Below are 19,859 nucleotides of genomic sequence, written 5' to 3'. Positions count from 1 at the left end.
TAGTTTTTTTTCTTGCCAGCTGCCGTTATTAATTCATATAGCTGTTATTGGCCAGTACCAACAGCATTCCTGTGTATCACTGCATCTCCATATCCTCTGTATCTCTGTCACATGACATTGAGGTAAACCGTCAAGCCACGCTATAATATAAGACTGGTGTCAACTCTTCTTCACAGCGGCTCTGTGAAGCCCATTGGGATATTGTACGTGGTATTGAGCTGTACAAATGAACCTGACATGTCTGAGCCACAGCAGACAGGACAGAATGTGTGGTCACTGAGGTGTGATGATCAGGCAGCCTAGTGTCTTAGCTGATGAAATGGGAATGAGTTCCCAGAACAAACTCAGAAGCTCCACACTCCTTCAACACTGACAGCAGCGCTTCACTGAGCAAACAACACTCCACTATCATGCACGTTCACAAACACATGCACCTTCTGTTACTGATAAACATTACAGCTTAATATTTTGCCTACAAAGACAGTTTTTTATATTTTCATTTAAGCTTTACATAAAAGCGATTTGACTCAATTAGCCGGTACAAAATCCTGCACATTTAAACTGCTAACTGACACAAGTGAGTTTCTGATAAGCTGAAGCTGGGCTCAGACTACAGGAGTTTTAAAATCCTGACCGATTTTGAAAACCAGTTGCATCATGGACATAAGGAGAATTTTTGCTCATGTTCTTCTCTTTAACCCCAAACATGCATACGCAACAAGACTACATGATATTATTAAGATTATTGTGCCAGAGGGAGCATGAATGCACCCCCCCACGTGATCACATGGAGAAGCAGCTTTAAACAAAATGGAGACTGATCTGGTGTGACAACTTGCAGTAATGTTAAAAAATGCTTTGGACTGAGAAAAAAAACAAAAGCAGGAGGCTAAAAGAGTCTGGATGAGAAAACATTTGGGTAATGATGGGTTGTCCATTTTTCAGTGAGAACTGAAGGTGAGATTTTAACTGTTAGTTTTAATATCTAACAACAGCAGTATGATAGCCAACATTACCCTCATGGGCGAGAATGTTTAGCGGCCTCACTGTCAGCTGCTCTGTACTAATGCACTCATAACTGCAATTGTCCAGATTTTAACTCCTTATATCCCAGATGTTTAAAATTACTGGAGCGAACTGATGAGTGTGCAAGCAGTCTGCGAGGTTTATGACTGGATCTGTGTCGGGCTGCCCCTTGAAAATCAGAGATTCGAATCATCAGTCGGAGACACCTCACTCGTTTGAGATTGCTTCAAGTTGAGCAGTCATTTTTCTGTCTTCTAGTCAGTGTGCTGTGCAGTGTACTTCTGGGATGTTTTGGTCCCCAGTTTCTGCTGTGGAATGAGTGCTCTCGACTTTCATGCTACTTTTTGGTACAGAGAGGTGCAGACACGATGCAGCGGCACAGAAGAGGAGAGGCTTTGAACCCAGAGGCTCTAAGATAATTCTCTCCTCTGTTTAGAAGTGGTGAATGTACAGCTCACAGCAACTTAATACAACACAGTCTCTGACTTTTGTTTGATATCTAGCGTCTGTAAAAATGGTTGCACATTTCTGATATGTCGTTAGCATAGTTAGCTTGTTTACGACGTGAATGCCACTGTCTCAGTGAAGCTCCCTCTGAGCCTGTTCAAACTTTATATGGACAAAAATGTTGACTATTCATATTATACAGCCAAATCTAATTCCACTGACATAATTCTGAGTCAGGCGCAGCCTTGGTTCTGTAAACCTCTCACATTACTAAATAATCTGGGCCGAACATCAGTACTGACCAAGGTCCCAGACTGTATTTCTCCTCCGATTGTCTGCAGGTGTGAATCGGGGATAAATTGGCCCAAAATTCCTGTAGTCTGAGCTCAGCTTTAGATAACACCGGAGCAGTTCTTTCCATTTCTAAATAACAGGACAGGAGGGGGACATTTTTAGATTTACAGTCCAATCATATTTGAGCTCACTGGGATGCTCCATCACTGTGCCATAAGGTTACACTATGGAATACGGTCACTGCTGTGAAGGATGAAAACGCCATGTGTTGGATTGTGGCTCTGTGTGCGCATGTGTGTCTGTGTGTGTGTGTGTGTGTGTATGTGCAGCTTCTCATTACCTGCTGCTACCAGCGCCTGGCGACTCGGCCCCGAGTCTGCATCTTTCCAGCTGATTGGCCACAATCTGCCTCTCCACTTCCAGCTCCCTGGTTAGCCGCTCAAACTGGAGCTCCTGTGCATAAACACAACAACAACAGAAAAAAAGACATGGGACAGAAGGTCAGGAACACATTCTCATCACAGTGAGCATTACATACTTCGATACGACAAATGTGAAGTCAATACGAGGGAGGGAGGTTGACAGTTTGACAGCTAGCTTCAACAGCATTGTGCTTCATCGCGGCATGTTGGGTTAATGATGACACAAAAAAGGGGCTTAAACACACTGCGAACAAGCTAATTCCAGATATAAATGTTACCTCAAAAGTAGCTTAAAACATAGAGAGCATGCACATTCCCACACACACACACACACACACACTCTCACACACACGGGCTATATGGTACTGCCATTTCTCCAGCCCACACAGAGAGATAAGCACCACTTCAGTGGGTGATATTTAGCCTTGGTGGCACTGTTCCTATGGGAGTCGAGTAGAAATCAGCATTTGACTAATTATCTAGCCTGAGCGAGGCTATTACTTGCACAGCTCTCTAGCTCCAAGCACTGCATCATGACACTCATAAGACACACACAGGGCCTTATGTACACAGACAAATGATTGCACATGCACACACACACACACACACACACACACACACACACACACACACACACACACACACACACACTCATTTGCATGCCTTAGAAATACCTTTATGGTCACCCACACCACTACCATGGCAGTATCCTCACTTGCGAGCCAACACTCAGGTTTTTTCTTGCAAAAAGGCCCCACTCACCATGACTCTATGTACAGATGGCAGGATCCTCGCCTGCTATCCTTAGCTGTCCCATGTAATGTCCATTACCATGGTCAATTACAATCACAGCCAGCCGCTTTAAGGCACAGGCACACACACACACACACACACTCCAACCCTCAGCCTCTTTTGTGACCTGTCTGAGGAAGTTTAGTCACTCCACGACACTAAGACCAGCCTACTTTTCACACCTCCTCTCCCATGTTCCCTGAGGGTGCACTGAAATTTCCTTTCACATTGTAGACACGCTCTACTCACCCCTCCCCCAAACCGCTGCTTTAAACCCTCCACCGCTCTGCTCTCCTCTACCTCAGCTGTAGATATGTGAAGCTTAACTGCAGTGAGAGGGAGCATGCAGGAGGGGAACCTGCTCAGTCCTTTTTCCTTAATGACATTCTTTCATGTGGCTGAGATACCTGCGCAGTGCCATGAGCAACCCTGATTACATCTTGTGCTGCGTGTATGCAAATAAGATACAACAGACCTTCAATTATCCAAAAGAAAATATTTGTTATCCTGATGCTTGATGGTGAAATGAATATACATGGTATTAATATACTAAAGAGGACAGCATGGTGCAGAGGAACTATTGTTTACCTTCATTACAAGGTGGGGGTGTGCTGGATTGCACAAACCAGTATAAAAGCCTGCAGTCATTGCCAGTGGCTGTATCCTCTGGTAACATCGCCTTTTGCAGCATTTAAACCAAATCCAGTGACAAAATAGTGCACAATGTATCCACATCTTGATGTGTAAAATCAATTTTTACTGAACAACAGTGCAGCTAACAAAACACTGCTGATCTTCATGACAAATAAAATGCCTTTTCAAGAGCTGCTTTCCAATAAAAGCTTTGCAGGGAGGGGTTTCTGCTTGAAAGCTGTTTTTGCGAGGCAACAGCAGAAAATGTTAACTTTGCTTTAGCTGTTATAAACCAACAATTGTGAGTAATTATACTGAGGAAGACCATTAGTTAGTACTGGTGATAGTTGATGTGGTTGAAAAATGTGCCAAGCCACCTGCATCTCTGCCAAGTTTTTCACTACAGCGGTGTTTTCACATTCTTCTACTGAAGCAAACGATGCCTGTGCACTTTCCTTACATCTGAGATTTAAACATACTCCGGGCAAGCTAGATTAGGCGACTAGATTAGGTCACTAAAATGAAAGACAATCGCTGTCGAATACAGGAAACGCAAATCGACTGGGGAACAGACGTCAACACCAGCAAGGAAACCTGAGAGCGGACTTGTCAGTACAGAGAGCAGAGTTTGCATTAGCATAGTGAAAGTTTTGACAGCAAACATGGAGGAATGTGCAGTTTTTGGATGAAAACCAGACCCTGGAGCTTCCCTTCACACTCCTATGGCTGTGTCAATCACTGCCATATAGCCTAGAAGCTAACTACATATATAAATGGAAGATGCTACATGCTCTTATCATTCCGATATGTTTGCTAGTTGCCAATTTTGGAACAAAACAGACTTCTCATCTGAGTCTAGGTCTGACTGAGGCTCAGACATGTGTGGCAGAATCTCTCCCATGTTTCCTCTAATGCTAACGCTAGCATTCTTGATGCCTGCTGCCTTTTCACCGGTCAACCTGGCACCAATCTCCCATAGCCAGACCCACCAGACCACACTTTGTTTTAGCACTGGTGTAAAGCGAAACAGAGTGCACAAAGCGGTGGTAGGCATCGCCTGAGGTCAGATCCAGAATTTCTGAATGAGGGAGAAAGAGCAGCTCTGCTTCCAGCCTCTTTGCTATTTTTATGTTTTATGAGGGGAAACCATGTTAAACAAAATATTAACCATAGCAGAGTATCTATACTTTAAAACCTGTCTTTAGGGGGACTTCAAACAAATTATATAATTAGAAAAACTATTCCCGTCAGTGTCATTATCTTTGGTTGAATATTCACTTATTCACATGAGCTGCCATTTGCTATTAGAGGAACACACAAGAACGCAGTGCAATTCCCTTGTATATGATCGAGTAAATTACATTTTCACTTTTAGATCATCCCAATCATTTTATCGCCCAGCACAGGCCAGTGTTAAGATGCAGTCTCCCTCGGAAATAGCAGGGATCATCCCTACGTCTGGTTGTTTCTGATACAAGACACACCCACAAGCTAGCAGAGTGCAGATACAGCTCCGTGAGCAGGACAGAGATAGAGTGGCCACAACACTGATTTACTTAGAAGAATAAATGAGCCATCAGTCTTCTGTGTGACACATAACCCCCACTGAGAGATTTAGTCGCATGAAAATTGCCAATTTCAACCTTTCATTCCAAACAATCATCCCCGTTTCCATTCTTACTTTTCTCGAGACAGATGTGGCTCAGTGTGAATAATCAAAACACTGAGATGTATTTCTGCAACACCTATGTGCAGACTGTCGAGGGGGGAAGGACATATTCAATTCATGGGCTGTTTCTGACAGCATTCAGTTTAGGAAATTGGCTGTTACAAAACATCAGGGGTTTTTTGTTTTTAGCAAGAAATGGCGAGATCTGAACACTTGTTCCTGCACACACACTCCTTGCAGAAATGCACACAGAGCCTGAAGGTCACAAACAATATGGACTCTTTTTGTACCAAGCCCCAGGGCTGAACTAAGTGATGCACAATGTAGCAGTGATTGGCAGCAGATTGGCACCCACGAGAGAAAGTCTAAAGACTGAACTACTGTGACACCATCCTGCACACGCAAAAGACGCCTGTATCTTGTAAGCATTTACATGGCTGTGGTAATAAGATGACTTTGGGTGGAAACAAGGGATATGACTTAACGTTAGACCTTCACTGTATAAGAGAGAGAGGACACTGAATAATAGTGACAAGAGGGTGAGCAAGAGCGATACAGAAGGAGAGATGATCCAAACACAGTCTACTCGATACAAATCTGGAATTACTCCAGTGTGTGATTCTGCCACCAACGTGCAGGAGAGAGAACATAAGGTGAGAGTGACAAGAGAGGGGTATAATCCATATGGACACATATAGATTACACAGGAAGGAGAGAGAAAAATTGAACATTCAATTATTTCAGCTGCAACAATTAATGCAATTTCAACCAATCCCCGTAAATTCTGCCCAACCCTGCAATTTTGTCAGAGTTTGCATGTTCCCCTCGTGTCAGCGTTGGTTCTCTCCGGGTACTCCAGCTTCCTCGTACAGTCCTAAGACATGCAGGTTAACTTGTGACTCTAAATTGCCTGTAAGTGTGAACATGAGTGTGAATGGATATCCATCTCTATGTGTCAGCCCTGCTATAGGCTGATGACCGGTCCAGGGTGTGCCCTGCCTCTCGCCCAATGTCAGCTGGGATAGGCTCCAGCCCCCTCTGCCACCCCTAACAGGATAAGTGGTTTCAGAAAATGAATGAATGAAAGTGTCTCTAGTGAACTGACAAAGCAACTAATTATAATATTCTAGTAGGCAACCTAAAGTTTAATTTGTAACATTAGTAATTTATATAATAAAATTGATACTTGGCACTGATTTGTTATTGTCACACAAAAATAAAGCAACACTATGCTGTATCGATTTTCCCCCCCACCCCTAGTTGTGAACATGTACCATGCAACACGCGCATCTCACATTTACAAACTAAAATTACAGCTAAAGATCAAGCAAGGCTAATCTCTGATGTTCTGCATGAAAGCAGGGGTTAGCTGTTTTGCAACACAATTCAGGAATGGCTGAAACATGTTGAAACAGACAAGAAAAATCATCATGACAGAGGCTGTTGCACCTAGATCTAATGAAAGAGCTGAAAGAATCAAGGTAATGGTGCATGGTTAGTGCTACCTTTAGTGTAGTATGAATTACGAACTCAGAACAGTGCGGTTTTATTCTCACTTGGACAAGATGCCTTTGATTTTCAATGAATTAAACATAAAAAGCAACTATTCTTGCACTTGCTCCTGCAATTTCCTTGTTTAAAAAAACAACAACAAAAAAAAAAACACTAAGTTTTTAGAAAAGCTGCCGTGAAATTGGGCATTTTTGGCCGCGACAATCCCAAAAAGAGCCTGCAAAATCCTGGAGGGACTGATAAATACAAATGGACATATGGATTCTCATTCATTCCCAAACAAACACCCCTACATAGATCAATATGATACAATTAATCTTGCATGTGTAAAGTTTATTGAGTTACACTGTGCTTGTCATGTATGAATATGCAGCAGATGCTTGTGGGGAAAAAAAAAACACAGCTAGAAAGAACAAACTGTTTTGTTTACCATCTAAATGGAGACAGAGATTTCCTGCGTCTGCAAATGCCACTATTCTTGGCCCACCATTTCTGTGCCTTCTTTCTTTTAAGCTCATAATCCAATTGTTTTGTTTGGCAGTGTGTCACCTCGTCAAGTCTGGCAACTTCATCTTAGGCAGCACTTCTCATTACACGGCCGTACATGCAAGGCACAAGAGAAATAAACAGCTATGCCTTTCTTAATATTTGACACAAAGTGTGGCTGGCCTTCAATCTGGCTGATTAGACGGTCTGTGATCTTGATCAAGCGCAGCAGAGAGAGACATCTGTTGCAACCATAAGGCACTAAGGTCTCTTGTCACTACTGATATTCAGAGTTGCTCCGAGGCTATAGCGGGCGGGCATCCTGCCTACGTGCTCGCCCCGACCCTGCTGTTTTCTTACTATGGAGCAAGGCATGGAGGAAGTGTGAGGCTTCCTGCATGAAGCTGTGTCAACCAGGTCTTTTTGCAGCCCTGTTCTGAGTATGTATATTAAAGGGATACTTTACAGATTTCCAGCTAGCTTTGTATCATAATGTGGGCAGTGTGTGGAAATGAACTGTGGTAAACTTCCCTTCATCCTACCAGCGCCCTGATCCTCCTGCTCATCTCTCAGCTCAGCAGTGAAACACGTCATCCAGTGGATTTCTGCTGGTTGTAGGGCTGCTGCTGGAACTGCAGATTGTACTTTCGCATTTTTGCGCTTGCCACCACAGACACAAAGAGTACAGAAGTGGATCGAGAGAGACCAGCTGCTTCCTCTCTCACTCAAACTCAGACCATTATCAGATTGGTAAAATTAGGCAGTGTTGATCAAGATTCTGTTACTGTTTTGGCCTTTTTCTTGCCTAAAATGTTGTTAATAAACATATTTTAGTGCACTGTTTGGCTGTATTACGAGAATCTGTGAACAGGAAGTGGGCGTCATACAGTTCCCTGTATTGTAAAAAATCCAGACTGATAAATCTGGGATTAAATGGTCAAACTAAGCAGTACTGATAAAATACAAGCCAAGACTCTGTTACTGCCTTGTCTAGTTCTCGTCTAAAATGTTTTCAGAAACTGAATGTTTAACTGTTATTTGACACTGGTGCCAAAAACTCAACAAAAAGGCTAAGCTTGCAGTAAGTCATTCACCAGCGTGAGCATTTAAGGGACCAATGCGGTGCATTACATTCAGGAAGATATAGGTTTTCTACCTCTTCAGCAAAAGTAAATACCACAGCCTTTTTATTCTGGTCATATAGCTCAAAATTTAAAGTATTTGTATCTTTTTACTGCAGAGACGGCCTACTTTTATGAAAAGACAATCTTTCTAGCAGTGATATACTTCTTTTATATGGTTGTTTTCAATAAATTGCCTTTATTTTTAAAAACTGAAACACGATTTCCATCAGTGAGGATGGCACATACTTTTGAGAAGCAGGAGGACAGCACAGGTCAGGTGGCCTCTCTTTGATCCTATAGCCATGACGCAACAATGCACTCTTTCTGTCATGCCGAGCTTACTCGCTTTTCAGGTGACATTGAGGATTACTGCCATGCTTCTCTTCACAATCACAATCTCAGGCTTTTCTTCGCAAAAAACAAAACAAAAGTTTCACACATTTAAAGAGACTTTCCTTCATCTTTGCAACTCCTTGATATAGCGAATATCTATAATTAGCTTTTGATAGCACAGGGCTATATACCAAAACGGGCCCTGGTCTGATGAAACAGGGACAAGAATCACACTCACAAGTGGGGCTCCTATTAGCCATGGAGAGGGAGCACTCACTGCTCCATGTAACTCATTGCACTTTCCATGCTTGGCCCCTGCACAGAATGGGACACATCTATTCAGTGTAACGATCCACCAAGTCAGACTGAGCACAGCATTAATGACCGTTAAGCAAGGCCTATGCTTATTTAATGGATGAGGGCGCAGCCTTGGTTGCTACCAGGCTTAGTGTGGAAAGGGAGGACAGAGACAATGGGTGGCCAGCTTTACTGTACCAACAAGGCCTCTAACGCCTTTATTTGCCATTATAATGTGCCTGTTGGGCCTGATCTGCTTGTAGACCCAGAGCTGAATCAGATCCTGTCCCCTTGTGTCCTCAGATGGGCTCTAAAGAAACAGATGACACACGGCAGCAGACCACGCTACCAATATACAGGCTCCCTTGTCATCTTTATGGATGCTGACAATACAAGACCCATCTGAAATGCCTGAAGTGGCTCCTGCCCGCTGCTGGTTCAGCACATAGACGCTGGTGCAGCATAGATAAGAGGGGGAGCTTACACACACACATACCCCAAATGTCATACAGCTATATTAACATACACTGACTTACACATGCACTCTATACAGCCCTGCTACACCACCATGTAAGGTCAATTAAATAATATACAGTATACTTGAATTTAGCACAGAAAATGCTAACTGATGCTAATCTCACTTATGCTACTGAGAACTGGGGTTATGCAAGTAACCTAAAGTTTATAGCTAAGCTAGACCAGAGCATAAAAGGTTGAAACAGATCAGTGGTGTTGTTTTACCCTCATTGTTCTCCATGAAGTTGGGTGGAAGTGATGTAATGTCGCCCTGGCACGTGTGTGGTGTGAGCACTGCACCAAACTCACTTTAACAAAAAACAACTTTTAAATGCTACATTTCCTGTCAGCAACCGGTCATGTTGTAACTTGAGAGGCAATTTAGCCGAGTGTGCTCTGATTAATTTGGCATGTAGTTAGCACACCAGTCATAATTTTGTTTTACTGGAAATTCAACTCTTGGCATTTGGTACTGGTGTTCCTCGGCTTTCACAGCACATCAAACCAGATTAAAAAGTGACACATTTTCATTTAAAAATGTTTCTTTTCTTTTCAGTTTCTCAACATTTGAGAATGGAATTTGGTGTTGTGGCAGGCAGCACAGTAAGTGTTTATCTGCCAGACCAAAGCAGTCAGCCTGGGAGATACACTTTATTGCAGGGTTACTCAATTTGCTTTGACTAGGGGCCTTTTTTTGGAAAACGACAGGAGGCAGCCAGGGGCCAGTTCATTAACAAACAATAATAATTAATATATAAGTAATTAGCCTGGACCTCTGTTTAGGGTCCAGGGGATCCTTCCCTTCCACATTTTTTTTTTAAACAAACAAGCTCTACTTTCGTGCTTTTATATGCAAGACAGAATCAATTTATTTTTATTGTGTATAAGAAAATGGTCAGAGGGCCACCCAGCACCCTACATGTAAGTTGAATATCACTGCTGTACCAGATGTCCCGTATTTTAACCTTCTTCAAAAAATAAATGTTTCAATCTTGACCAGTTCCAAAAGACGGAATTTTCGTGTTTGAGTAGAAACCATCTATGAGAGAGGCTGCTGACTCTGTGGTAAACACAAACTTGCCAATTGAGCCAAGCTCTTCAACCGTGATAAGACGGATTGTCTGTGATGCAAGGAAAAGACTTTCTGCACTGCACTGGTTTCAAACATATTTCACACAATGATTGGTCAACCAGCAAACTCTTGAATTGTTGTTTCCCTCCCTGATAAGGTGCATTCAAATAGACAAACAGAAAATGTGAACACGAGCCGGCATACTATATCTGCATTTGCTTGGCCACCATTTCTGTCATACCATAATGTTGCTATTAGCCTAAGGGCGTGATTATAATCCCTTGGATTAGCCTGCTGCCTACATGTGTTTCTGCTGATGCAACTGACGATTTATATAACAAAGTTGATTTAATAATAATAATAATAATAATAAAAATAAAAAAAAGAGTAACTAATTTAATCCAATAAATCAGTTTATTCAAATTGAGGATTTTATTCAAGGATTTTTCATTTTGTTTAGGGTCATGATGTCATAAAACATGACAACAGACATTTGAGGCTTCATTTTAAAACCTCAATAAAAGCCTCAAATGTAAAAAAAAAAAAAAAAAAAAAAATTGGTACAGCTCTATTACACAGACACTATACATTTGTAGCTAGTGTGGTTTGCTAGGTCACATTTGCATTTGTCCCTACTATTCACAAAACATATGCAAAGATTTGTGATGCTATCTCTCTCTGCTAACCGCCATTACTGGAGAGGAACGCATATTAGTGTCATCTGAGATTTACCATCCGTGCAACCTGAACAGATGCATCATTTCACCTCCTGTACGTAAAACAAGGAACCTACAACATCATACATGCCGTATGTGATAAATTAGGATAATGTGGTGCTGTGCTAGTGATGTGTGAAATTGTGCATGACTACTCTTGGTAACTCAGCACCTTCCTTTATGTGACAGAATAATAATTGTGAGCAATACATCAGAGCAATCTCTGCCTAATCTTTGGTAGTGAGTGTCCAAATCCCACTATTAATTAAGACTTGAGATCTTATCCTTAATAGTTCTTCTTAGCTCGACTGCCGCCCGTGTGAGTCTGTGGTAAAGTGTGTTTTGGTAGTGCTGTGATTTGGGTCTGGGCCTGGAAAGATAGGGGCTGCATGTTCATCTGTGATGTTGGGATCCATTTTGCATAACCAGTGCAGATGGCTTTCCCTCTTAACCAAAGATGAGAATCTTACAGAAATATGTTTGTTCATTAAGTGGCAATGAGGCTTGACAGCTCTGCATCCTCACCGCAGTGTGGCAGACCCATTCCAATGAGAGCGCGACACCGCTGCGCAGTGGGAGAATGACAGCAGAGGTTAAAGGATTTCTGCAGTAGCAGGGACAGAGAAGCAGGCCCGAGGTGTGAGCGAAGAGAACAGGCCTCAGAACAGGCTGTGTGACCAGACCTGAAGGAACCATGCAGTGCAATTACTTCCAAAAACTGCCACAAAGTCACCTTGTTAAATTACTAAGGTTTGAGGAAACTGGCTGCAGCGTCATGCTACAATAGCAGAATTATAATAATCACGCTGGAGAGAAAGGCATTTAAAAATACTGTAAAGTGGCTTGCTGAGGTAAGAGAGTGTACAGCTGCAGGCATCGCTATAGGTGAATCACAGGGAGAAAATTGCTTTAGCACCCACAGCTGCACCAGAGCTTTTATACTGCATAAGCTGATAATGTGACAAGAGGCCACAAACAGAAATGTGAAACATCATTCACTCTCAGATAATGGAAAAGCAAGTTTACAATAGAACACCATTTCTGCCAGGATTAATAATGCGGCATTACAAGCATTTAGAGCAAGAAAACTTGCAGAGCAGCTAAAATGATTCTTCAAGTTCCTCTATCCAGAGCAAATTGGCATGCTGCGGGTGTATACACAGACATGGAATTTAAGGTCAAAGCCGAATAAATACTGTTGCAGAAGTTGGGTTCTTAGAAAATGTAGTTTTCTGTTGCAGATCTAATTAATTATTGGCTCCATGTGTCCGATGACGGGTCACACCGCGGTGACCTCCATGTTGTACCAGCACACTGTAGCTGCTTGTGATTCTGTGCTCACCGAGAAACAGTTTAATCAAATGTTCCTTGGCTGAAATGTACTTGTCTTGCAATTTTGCGGGAATTTCCTTTTGGTTTTTTTATAAGAAATCCTATTGAAAAACTAAAACAAACTGGTGTCAAGTGGTATGCCAAAAGCAATTGTATTTTAGGGATGACTCCAACTTGGAGCTTTGCATCAACAGGACAACTGAGACATGATCTGGAGTAGAGCTGCCCCCCAATAGTCGACCAAACATTAGTTGACCAGAAAGGTCATTAGATTTCATTGTTTGCTCAGCTGCAGAAATAAAAAGACAAAAACATTCAACTCTATTAGGAGTTGTGCCTTGTCAAAATAAATCAAAACCTATTTGACTGGACCATGGGGGAATTTAATTTTAAAGGATAGACACAAGAAGAGGCCACACTTGGCAGTAAGACTGAAGTCACGTTACAAAAAAGGCACAAGAGTAGTGCCCAACACCCAACCTTTTGTTTTCCAGGTGATTAAATACGCAGCATGTGTACGACCCTAATTATCAGGGCTGGTATCTGCTGTTATTCCACAGGCTAGTTAATAACATGTCGGGCAGGAAATCCAAAGTGTGGGATCATTTTGAGAAGGTGAAGGACGAACCCAAGGTGATATGTAAGACTAGGAAAATTCTTTGTCAGGGGCAGCCCTAATCTGGAGTACTCAGATTACTCTGCAGAAGCCATAATGTCAAGATATGAGCTACTGCACACGATTATAAAAGCTCTAACTACAACATTGTTCCCAGACGTCATCGCTCTAAAAATAATTTTATGTTGGTGGCATTTCAGATAGAACATGCTGCCGACACAGATGAGTAAGACCGCAGAGAACATCGCCTTTTCCATATATGTGAACATGAAAAGGAAGTTACAATTTGGCTTGATAATTAAAATGCCATTACAGAAACTGTCATTTGTGTGGTGGATGCTATTAAAAGGAGCTGTCATGTGCATTGGCAAGTGCAGCAGACAGCGTGCCACACATGAGATTGACAACAAAACAAAGGCTGTCAATGACAAAGACGCAGAGGACACACTGTGAGAGAGGGTGGGGTGCAAGAAAAGTCGTGTCAATGCTCATAAAGAGAGATCCAACAACGATTTTTAAATTTGTTGATTCTTCCAGGTCATTCGTTCATCCACTGTGGCAGTCTGGGCACATCTCCAAGTCATCTAAGAGTTACTGATTTTTTTATAGCCCTTGTTGGTGAGTTGCGACAGGCACAGGTGGTTTGGGCAAACAGAAGGAACATGTTTAAAAAGAAAAAAAAAAAGACTAAATGCAGAAAGCTGACGGGTGTACTCCCCCCTCAACTTAAATCATCAAAGTAAATGCCTTTGCATTTCTGCCTCATTAGCATTCACAGTGTGCCACACATAATTACACTTTAAAAGGACAATTTATGCACCATTACTAGTTCAAGTGGAACCAGCAATATGTGGCATCATTTAAAATAATTTCAACTCTAAAGGTCTGCGTAGCAGTGGACACAAATTCTCCTCTGAAAAACAAACTCGATTTTTATATTAAATAGGGTTGGGTACCATTCACATTTGTAATGATACCAGTACCGGTTCAGATGCCTGTAATTCAGTACTTGTACAAAACAATGTACTGTAATGACATTTAATTTCTGAACAAGCTGCAGGGGTGACACAGTAGACTAAAAAGCAATTCTGCTCCTCTCCTCTTTTCTAATCACACAGAGTTAATCTTCTGTATCTGGCTGTCTGCGAGTGTGTACTCATCTAGCAGTGATACTATTTCATTAATAAATAATATAGAAAATAGACCAGATGCCAAAACTATGGTGGCAGATCGGTGCTGCAGCGGCAGTTTTGGTTCACTGGAAAGCTGACGGAACCTTGTGGCTCCATGGAGCTCCGTCGCAGTCCTGGGAGCTCCTTGGCTAGTTTCCAAGCTTTTGGGTGCTGTGCTGCAATTCTGCCTCTTGTCTAAATCTGGTGTTCTCACCCAGAGACACTCTCAGATACCAAAATTTGGCACAGATGGTCTCAACATGAATTGGTGCTCAGTAGTACTGACATAATTTGGTTGGTACCCTTAAAGGTAGAAGATGCATGATTGTTGGTTACTGTTTGTACAAAAGCTCGCCAGCATCGGTAAAAGCAAAAGCTAACTCCAAATTCACTCTTTTGGCGTTAAGCTTCAATATGTTGCTTTTTTTGGTGCTGTGTTTCTTGGATGGCTGCTGCTTCCAGTCTGATACTTTTTTTATAAAGCCCTGACTTCACATGAGCGCTGTGGGGGTGCACGCCCATAAACATCCCAAACACAGGAAACAAGAAGAAAATAAAAAAACTACAGGCAGAGGGCAAAGTCTCTGTAGGAAAACACACCATCACACACTTCTAGTGGGTCATAAGTGATGATTGAGAAGAATTACTTCAGTAGCCTATACATTGTTTTTAGGAAAATCCTCGTAGCACTCCTTTAAAAGTACCGAGTTTAGTACCCAACCCTAATATAAAATCTGGCTTCAAATGCATCACACACCTCATTATTCTGTGGGGCCACGTCTGTCACATACTGCTGGAACAGGCATCTCTTCAGGCTGTGCTTTTAATCTAACAGCATCATCTTATCAGTGGTGCTTTTAGCACATGTGTAAAAGCCTGGATTCAAAAACAGGATTTACACAGTAGCTGCAAATTACAAAAGTCTTTCCCTTCATTTTTGAGTCCAATACTTTTTCCTTCATCCACCAGGTCTTTTGATCTAAGTTTTGCACCATACCAGCTGTTGTTTTGTGCAGCTACAAGCTGTTGAACCTCTGCAAAAAGCTCTTATGCGACGCTGCTGATAATAATGCCAAGGCATAGTGGCAGTAAATGAGAGTAACTCACAAAAGGCAATCTGTATCTCCTCCACTGGAACAAAAACCTAAAATGCTGCAGCAGTGCAATCACACAGCCAGGGCAATTCATGTAGACCTGTGAACGTACAGTCCCACTGAGAGATCAATAGCGTTGTGTCAGACAAAAAAGAACATTGCTTCGGGCCAAAATGAGGAGAGTAAGCAATCTAGGGACTGTCAATCTGGAGGTTGCTGTAGTGAACAAAGACTGCAGTGACTTGTGCGATTACCTCAGGATCAGTCATTTAGAGAAACTCATCTGAGAGATGTTTGGGCAGAGGATGAAATGGAGCCATAAACCTCATTGGTGATTCACCCAGTGAACTTCCTAAACTTCCTCAGTGGATGCATGCCATTCCAAGGACAGCCCAGCAGCACTTGCTGCACTCCCACCTTCCTGAGTACAACTCCTGCTCCCCAGTGACTGGCTCCTCCGTGTACGCTGTTGACTGTGGCAATGATTATAGTGATAATGATGATGATGACAGTGACGGTGATGAGTATTAACAGGCTAGCTGGGGGGAGATCTCCCAGGGCTGGGTTCAAAACGACAGCCCTGTGCCGGGCCAGACGCGCACACCACTCCTCTGACATCATGTCACATTGGGAGCAGATTATCTCCTCTTCCTCTTTTCCATCTTTTCTGTTTTCCTCTGCATTGACAGCCTCCTGCCACAACGCTTTAGGGAACCATTCACAGGTGACAGCCTCTCTGACTCTGCCTCTCTCCATCATGCTCACACTCTCACTTTTGTCCTTTTCCCTTCACTCACCACCCTCTGCGCCCTCCCCCTGTATCTGAGCGTTTTGTCTTTCCGCCGTATATCTGAGCACTCTCCTTCACCGGTATCCCTCCCCTCTGAATCGGTCTCACTCTTTCCCTCTCATACTTGTTCTGCTCCCCTATGGGGTAATTGCTCGGAGCCAGGCTTCCATTTTTATGACTATAATCGAGGCCAGAATGCTTATGCCTCTAGATTTCTCCTTGCCTGTGTCACAGCGGCAGCACTAGGGGAGAGGAAGGCAGATAAGGCCCAGAGGAGTGGAGAAAATCACTAGTCGATTGTAATTAGAGTCCTTATTTCGCCTATGGAGGTGGAATAGACACTATCGCCTGCAGGGAGAGTTCAACCTTTCTGCGGTGCTTATGGCATGGAATTGCGTAATGGCAAAAACACTGCCTTGAAGCTGACCCCAACTATTAACTCCTAAAGCTGGGTCACTTAGACAAAGATGACTTTGGCTTCATTAAAACGTGATAGAGGCTTGCATCGGTATCTCCAGTGGGTAATATTTCAGCCAGCTCATCAAGCCTTTAAGAGGGTGCTGGAGTTGTAGCACTCAAAGCAAGGTCAGCTCATGGGCTTTGCAAAGAGTCTATCTGTGCGTGTCTGTGCCTGATTCGGATGAAAACGGGGTCATGGAGTGTAACTCCAGTTTGCCATGGAGAAGCAGGAGGCAGACAGATTTTTCATGTGTAATGGACTCCAACAAAGTGGGAAAATTCCACTGTGGGGTTTTCTGTGGGGCGGTATGTTGAAACACCACAGTGCGGCGCGCCTTAAAGGGCTCTTTTTTGCCAGTGGTGTGGTACATATAAGCATGTCCAGGCACAGCTAATAACAGCATTACTTTGAGGGCAAAGCCTCTAAATGTGGGAGGAAGAGGAGCACACCAAAACACAGTGTTTCCAAGGGCAAGAAACCACAATCTTGATACTAGAAATGATGTGCTCAACAGCCCTTTAGATTGCAATTTGACCACAGAATTACGGTTTATGTTTGAGGGAAAATCTCTCCACAACATAAAAGGGATAAACCGCTAAATAAGCTCCCTCCTTGGCCTCTGTCTGAAGCTCTTATTGCTTTAAACACATCTAAAACACCTGCCAAATAAAAGCCACTGAATTTAAACTGAGCTTCTGATATTGACTCTTTTTAACAGAGAAACAAAGAAAAACAATGAGACATACATGTGCTACAAAATGATGCAAGTGTGCCTCTGAATGTTGACAACAAAAACAAAACTGCTTTCACCACTCTGCTGTTGATACTGGACATTAGCCAGCTGTTTTCCCAGGTATAAACTATTTATCTCTCACATTAGCACAAAGACTTGCTGAGGGATGCTGTTTTATATGTTGAGTCCTTCTGTGGCTGCTTTGTTTTCTGCAATAAGCCTTGACATTTCAAGGAGTTGCGTTAATAATCCTTCATATATACATAGCAAAGTTTACTCTCCAACAATGTGTGAGCTGTCAGGAAGTCCTCGTCATCACCTACTATCCCTCCCACTCCTTCCGCTTCCCCAGCCTACTGATGCTATAACACAAACATAACTAAAATAGGTATACTGGGAATCCATTCAAGGCATGTGTGAACATTAAGGAGTGCCTGGTGAGGATGAAATCAAAGTTGAGACAGCTAAAGGGCCTGCGGCTACTCCCCTCCTGGGAGATGCGGTAGGAAGCAGAGACGAGGGCAGGGTGATCACGGAGATGCTCTTTAAAGACCTGACCTCATATTCATTGATGCCTGTTTGTTTCAAAATCGAATTTGGCTTGTTCTCTAAAGGCTGCTGAATATGATGCCAGGATACTCCAACATCCACAGCCTGTAAAAGGTTTCATTCATACGCCACTGAATGAATGTTTTAACACCTGAGAGGAAATGCCAGAAATGTTTTAACAAATAAATGTATTCTCTTTGCAACAATAATGCATTTCCTGTGTAATAGATGACAAACTTTGTTTTTTTTTAAATTTGGGAGTTTGTAAACAAAGAGACTGTGCCACTGCCACAGCTGATCTCCTGTGTCAAGGACTACCTAAATTTGCCCTGCAGGGGTTTTTTTTTTAACCCTTTGAACCCTGCAATAGAAATGGCTGCCTACATTGGTATTTTTAGCTTATTGTGATGTCATTTCTTCACATGTAACTCAGGGCAATCATGCCATTACGGGTGTACAACGTGATGACATGGAAGACAGAAGCTGAGGCTTTCTGCTGCAAAAAGAATGAATATTCTAGCTATTAAACATCTCCTGCAGCAAGATGTCTGTTTTTACAGGTTTAAACAAACCAAAGTTCGGTTTACCTACTGCACTGTGTGTATCCTCAAGGCCCGACAAACGCGTTGAATGGATTTCTTCCCTACATTTACATGCAAGCTTTTAAAATTATTCAAATCTTGTACTGATTACATCCATGTGTGCAAGCTCTTAGTGTTCCTTGTCCTCGTCTTTGCTGGTGCATTATTTCACTTATTTGTGAGTTACCGGCTAATTGTCAGCTAGCATTAGAATGGCAGCACTATATCTGTATCACATCACCTGTGTGCTCATGATCATGCACAACTGAAACATACCAGGGAAACAAGCACTAGACAATTTGATGTAGGCCAAAGGCCATTTTGAAGAGATGGGTCCCACAGTTGTTGTTTTTTTAAATTTTCTAAGGAGACTGCAGACTGTAAACCTGATGGAGTAGAGTTCCAAAGCCTTGGAGCCACGACTTCAAAGGCACTATCACCTTTCGTTTTGAGTCTGGATTGGGGGACTGCCAGTAGGTCCTGTTCTTAAGACCTAAGGGACCTAAGGGAGATCACTGATGTACTCAGGTGCCTGACCATGGAGGGCTCTTTACATGAGAACAAGAATCTTAAAGTGAATCCTTAACCTAATGGGAAGCCCGTGTAAAGAAACTACAATGGGAGTGATGTGGGCTGACCTGTTGGACCTGGTTAACAGCCTAGCTGCAGCGTTGTGGATGATTTGAAGACAAGGCAAGTAAAGGCAAGTAAAAAGAGAATTGCAGAAGTCCAGACAGGAGGACACAAAAACATGGATAATATGAACATGAGTCATAACAACCAGCATCTTGCTGTACATTTGAAGGAAGCTATTCTAAAACTAGAAAAGTGCACTCAGTTCAGTGCAGATCTCTGCCAAGCAGCCTGGTGGAATTGTCACTCCTGGCCTTTACAGTCAAGATGGAGGTGAAGATAACAAAACCAGTTGACCTTCAGTTTTTGTGGATCATAACATATTGGGAATAAGATAATCTGCAGATGTTCTGGATTAAAATGACACTAAACTTTTCTATAAATATCCTTTTTTGAGGCACAACGAATGCCCAAAGGTGGCCTTCGACCAGACAGGTAAGACTTGTTATCTTTAGCTGAAAAGATCCCTGGAATTGCCTACTGCAAAGTGATTTTGTTGATAAATTGAGTTCTCTACTGGCCAGGTGAGTGGGGAGTCAGCAGTCGAAGGCAGTGTAAAA

The 19,859-nt window shown here is 42.5% G+C and overlaps 1 protein-coding gene across 2 annotated transcripts in view; it reads right to left on the bottom strand.

Moving 5' to 3' along the window:
* Positions 1 to 19,859, bottom strand: part of pkp4 (plakophilin 4) — a 119,310-nt gene that overhangs the window by 73,066 nt on the left and 26,385 nt on the right. For both annotated transcript variants that reach the window (XM_049593329.1, XM_049593330.1), the window contains one exon: positions 2,108 to 2,220. In XM_049593329.1, the coding sequence (XP_049449286.1) occupies positions 2,108 to 2,220 (113 nt within the window). The remainder of the gene's footprint in view (positions 1 to 2,107; positions 2,221 to 19,859) is intronic.

The sequence above is a fragment of the Epinephelus fuscoguttatus genome, linkage group LG13, assembly GCF_011397635.1.
Source record: "Epinephelus fuscoguttatus linkage group LG13, E.fuscoguttatus.final_Chr_v1".
Classification (NCBI taxonomy): Eukaryota; Metazoa; Chordata; class Actinopteri; order Perciformes; family Serranidae; genus Epinephelus; species Epinephelus fuscoguttatus.
Note: the sequence above shows the minus strand (reverse complement) of the source record. Positions and strands in the feature narration are given on the sequence as shown.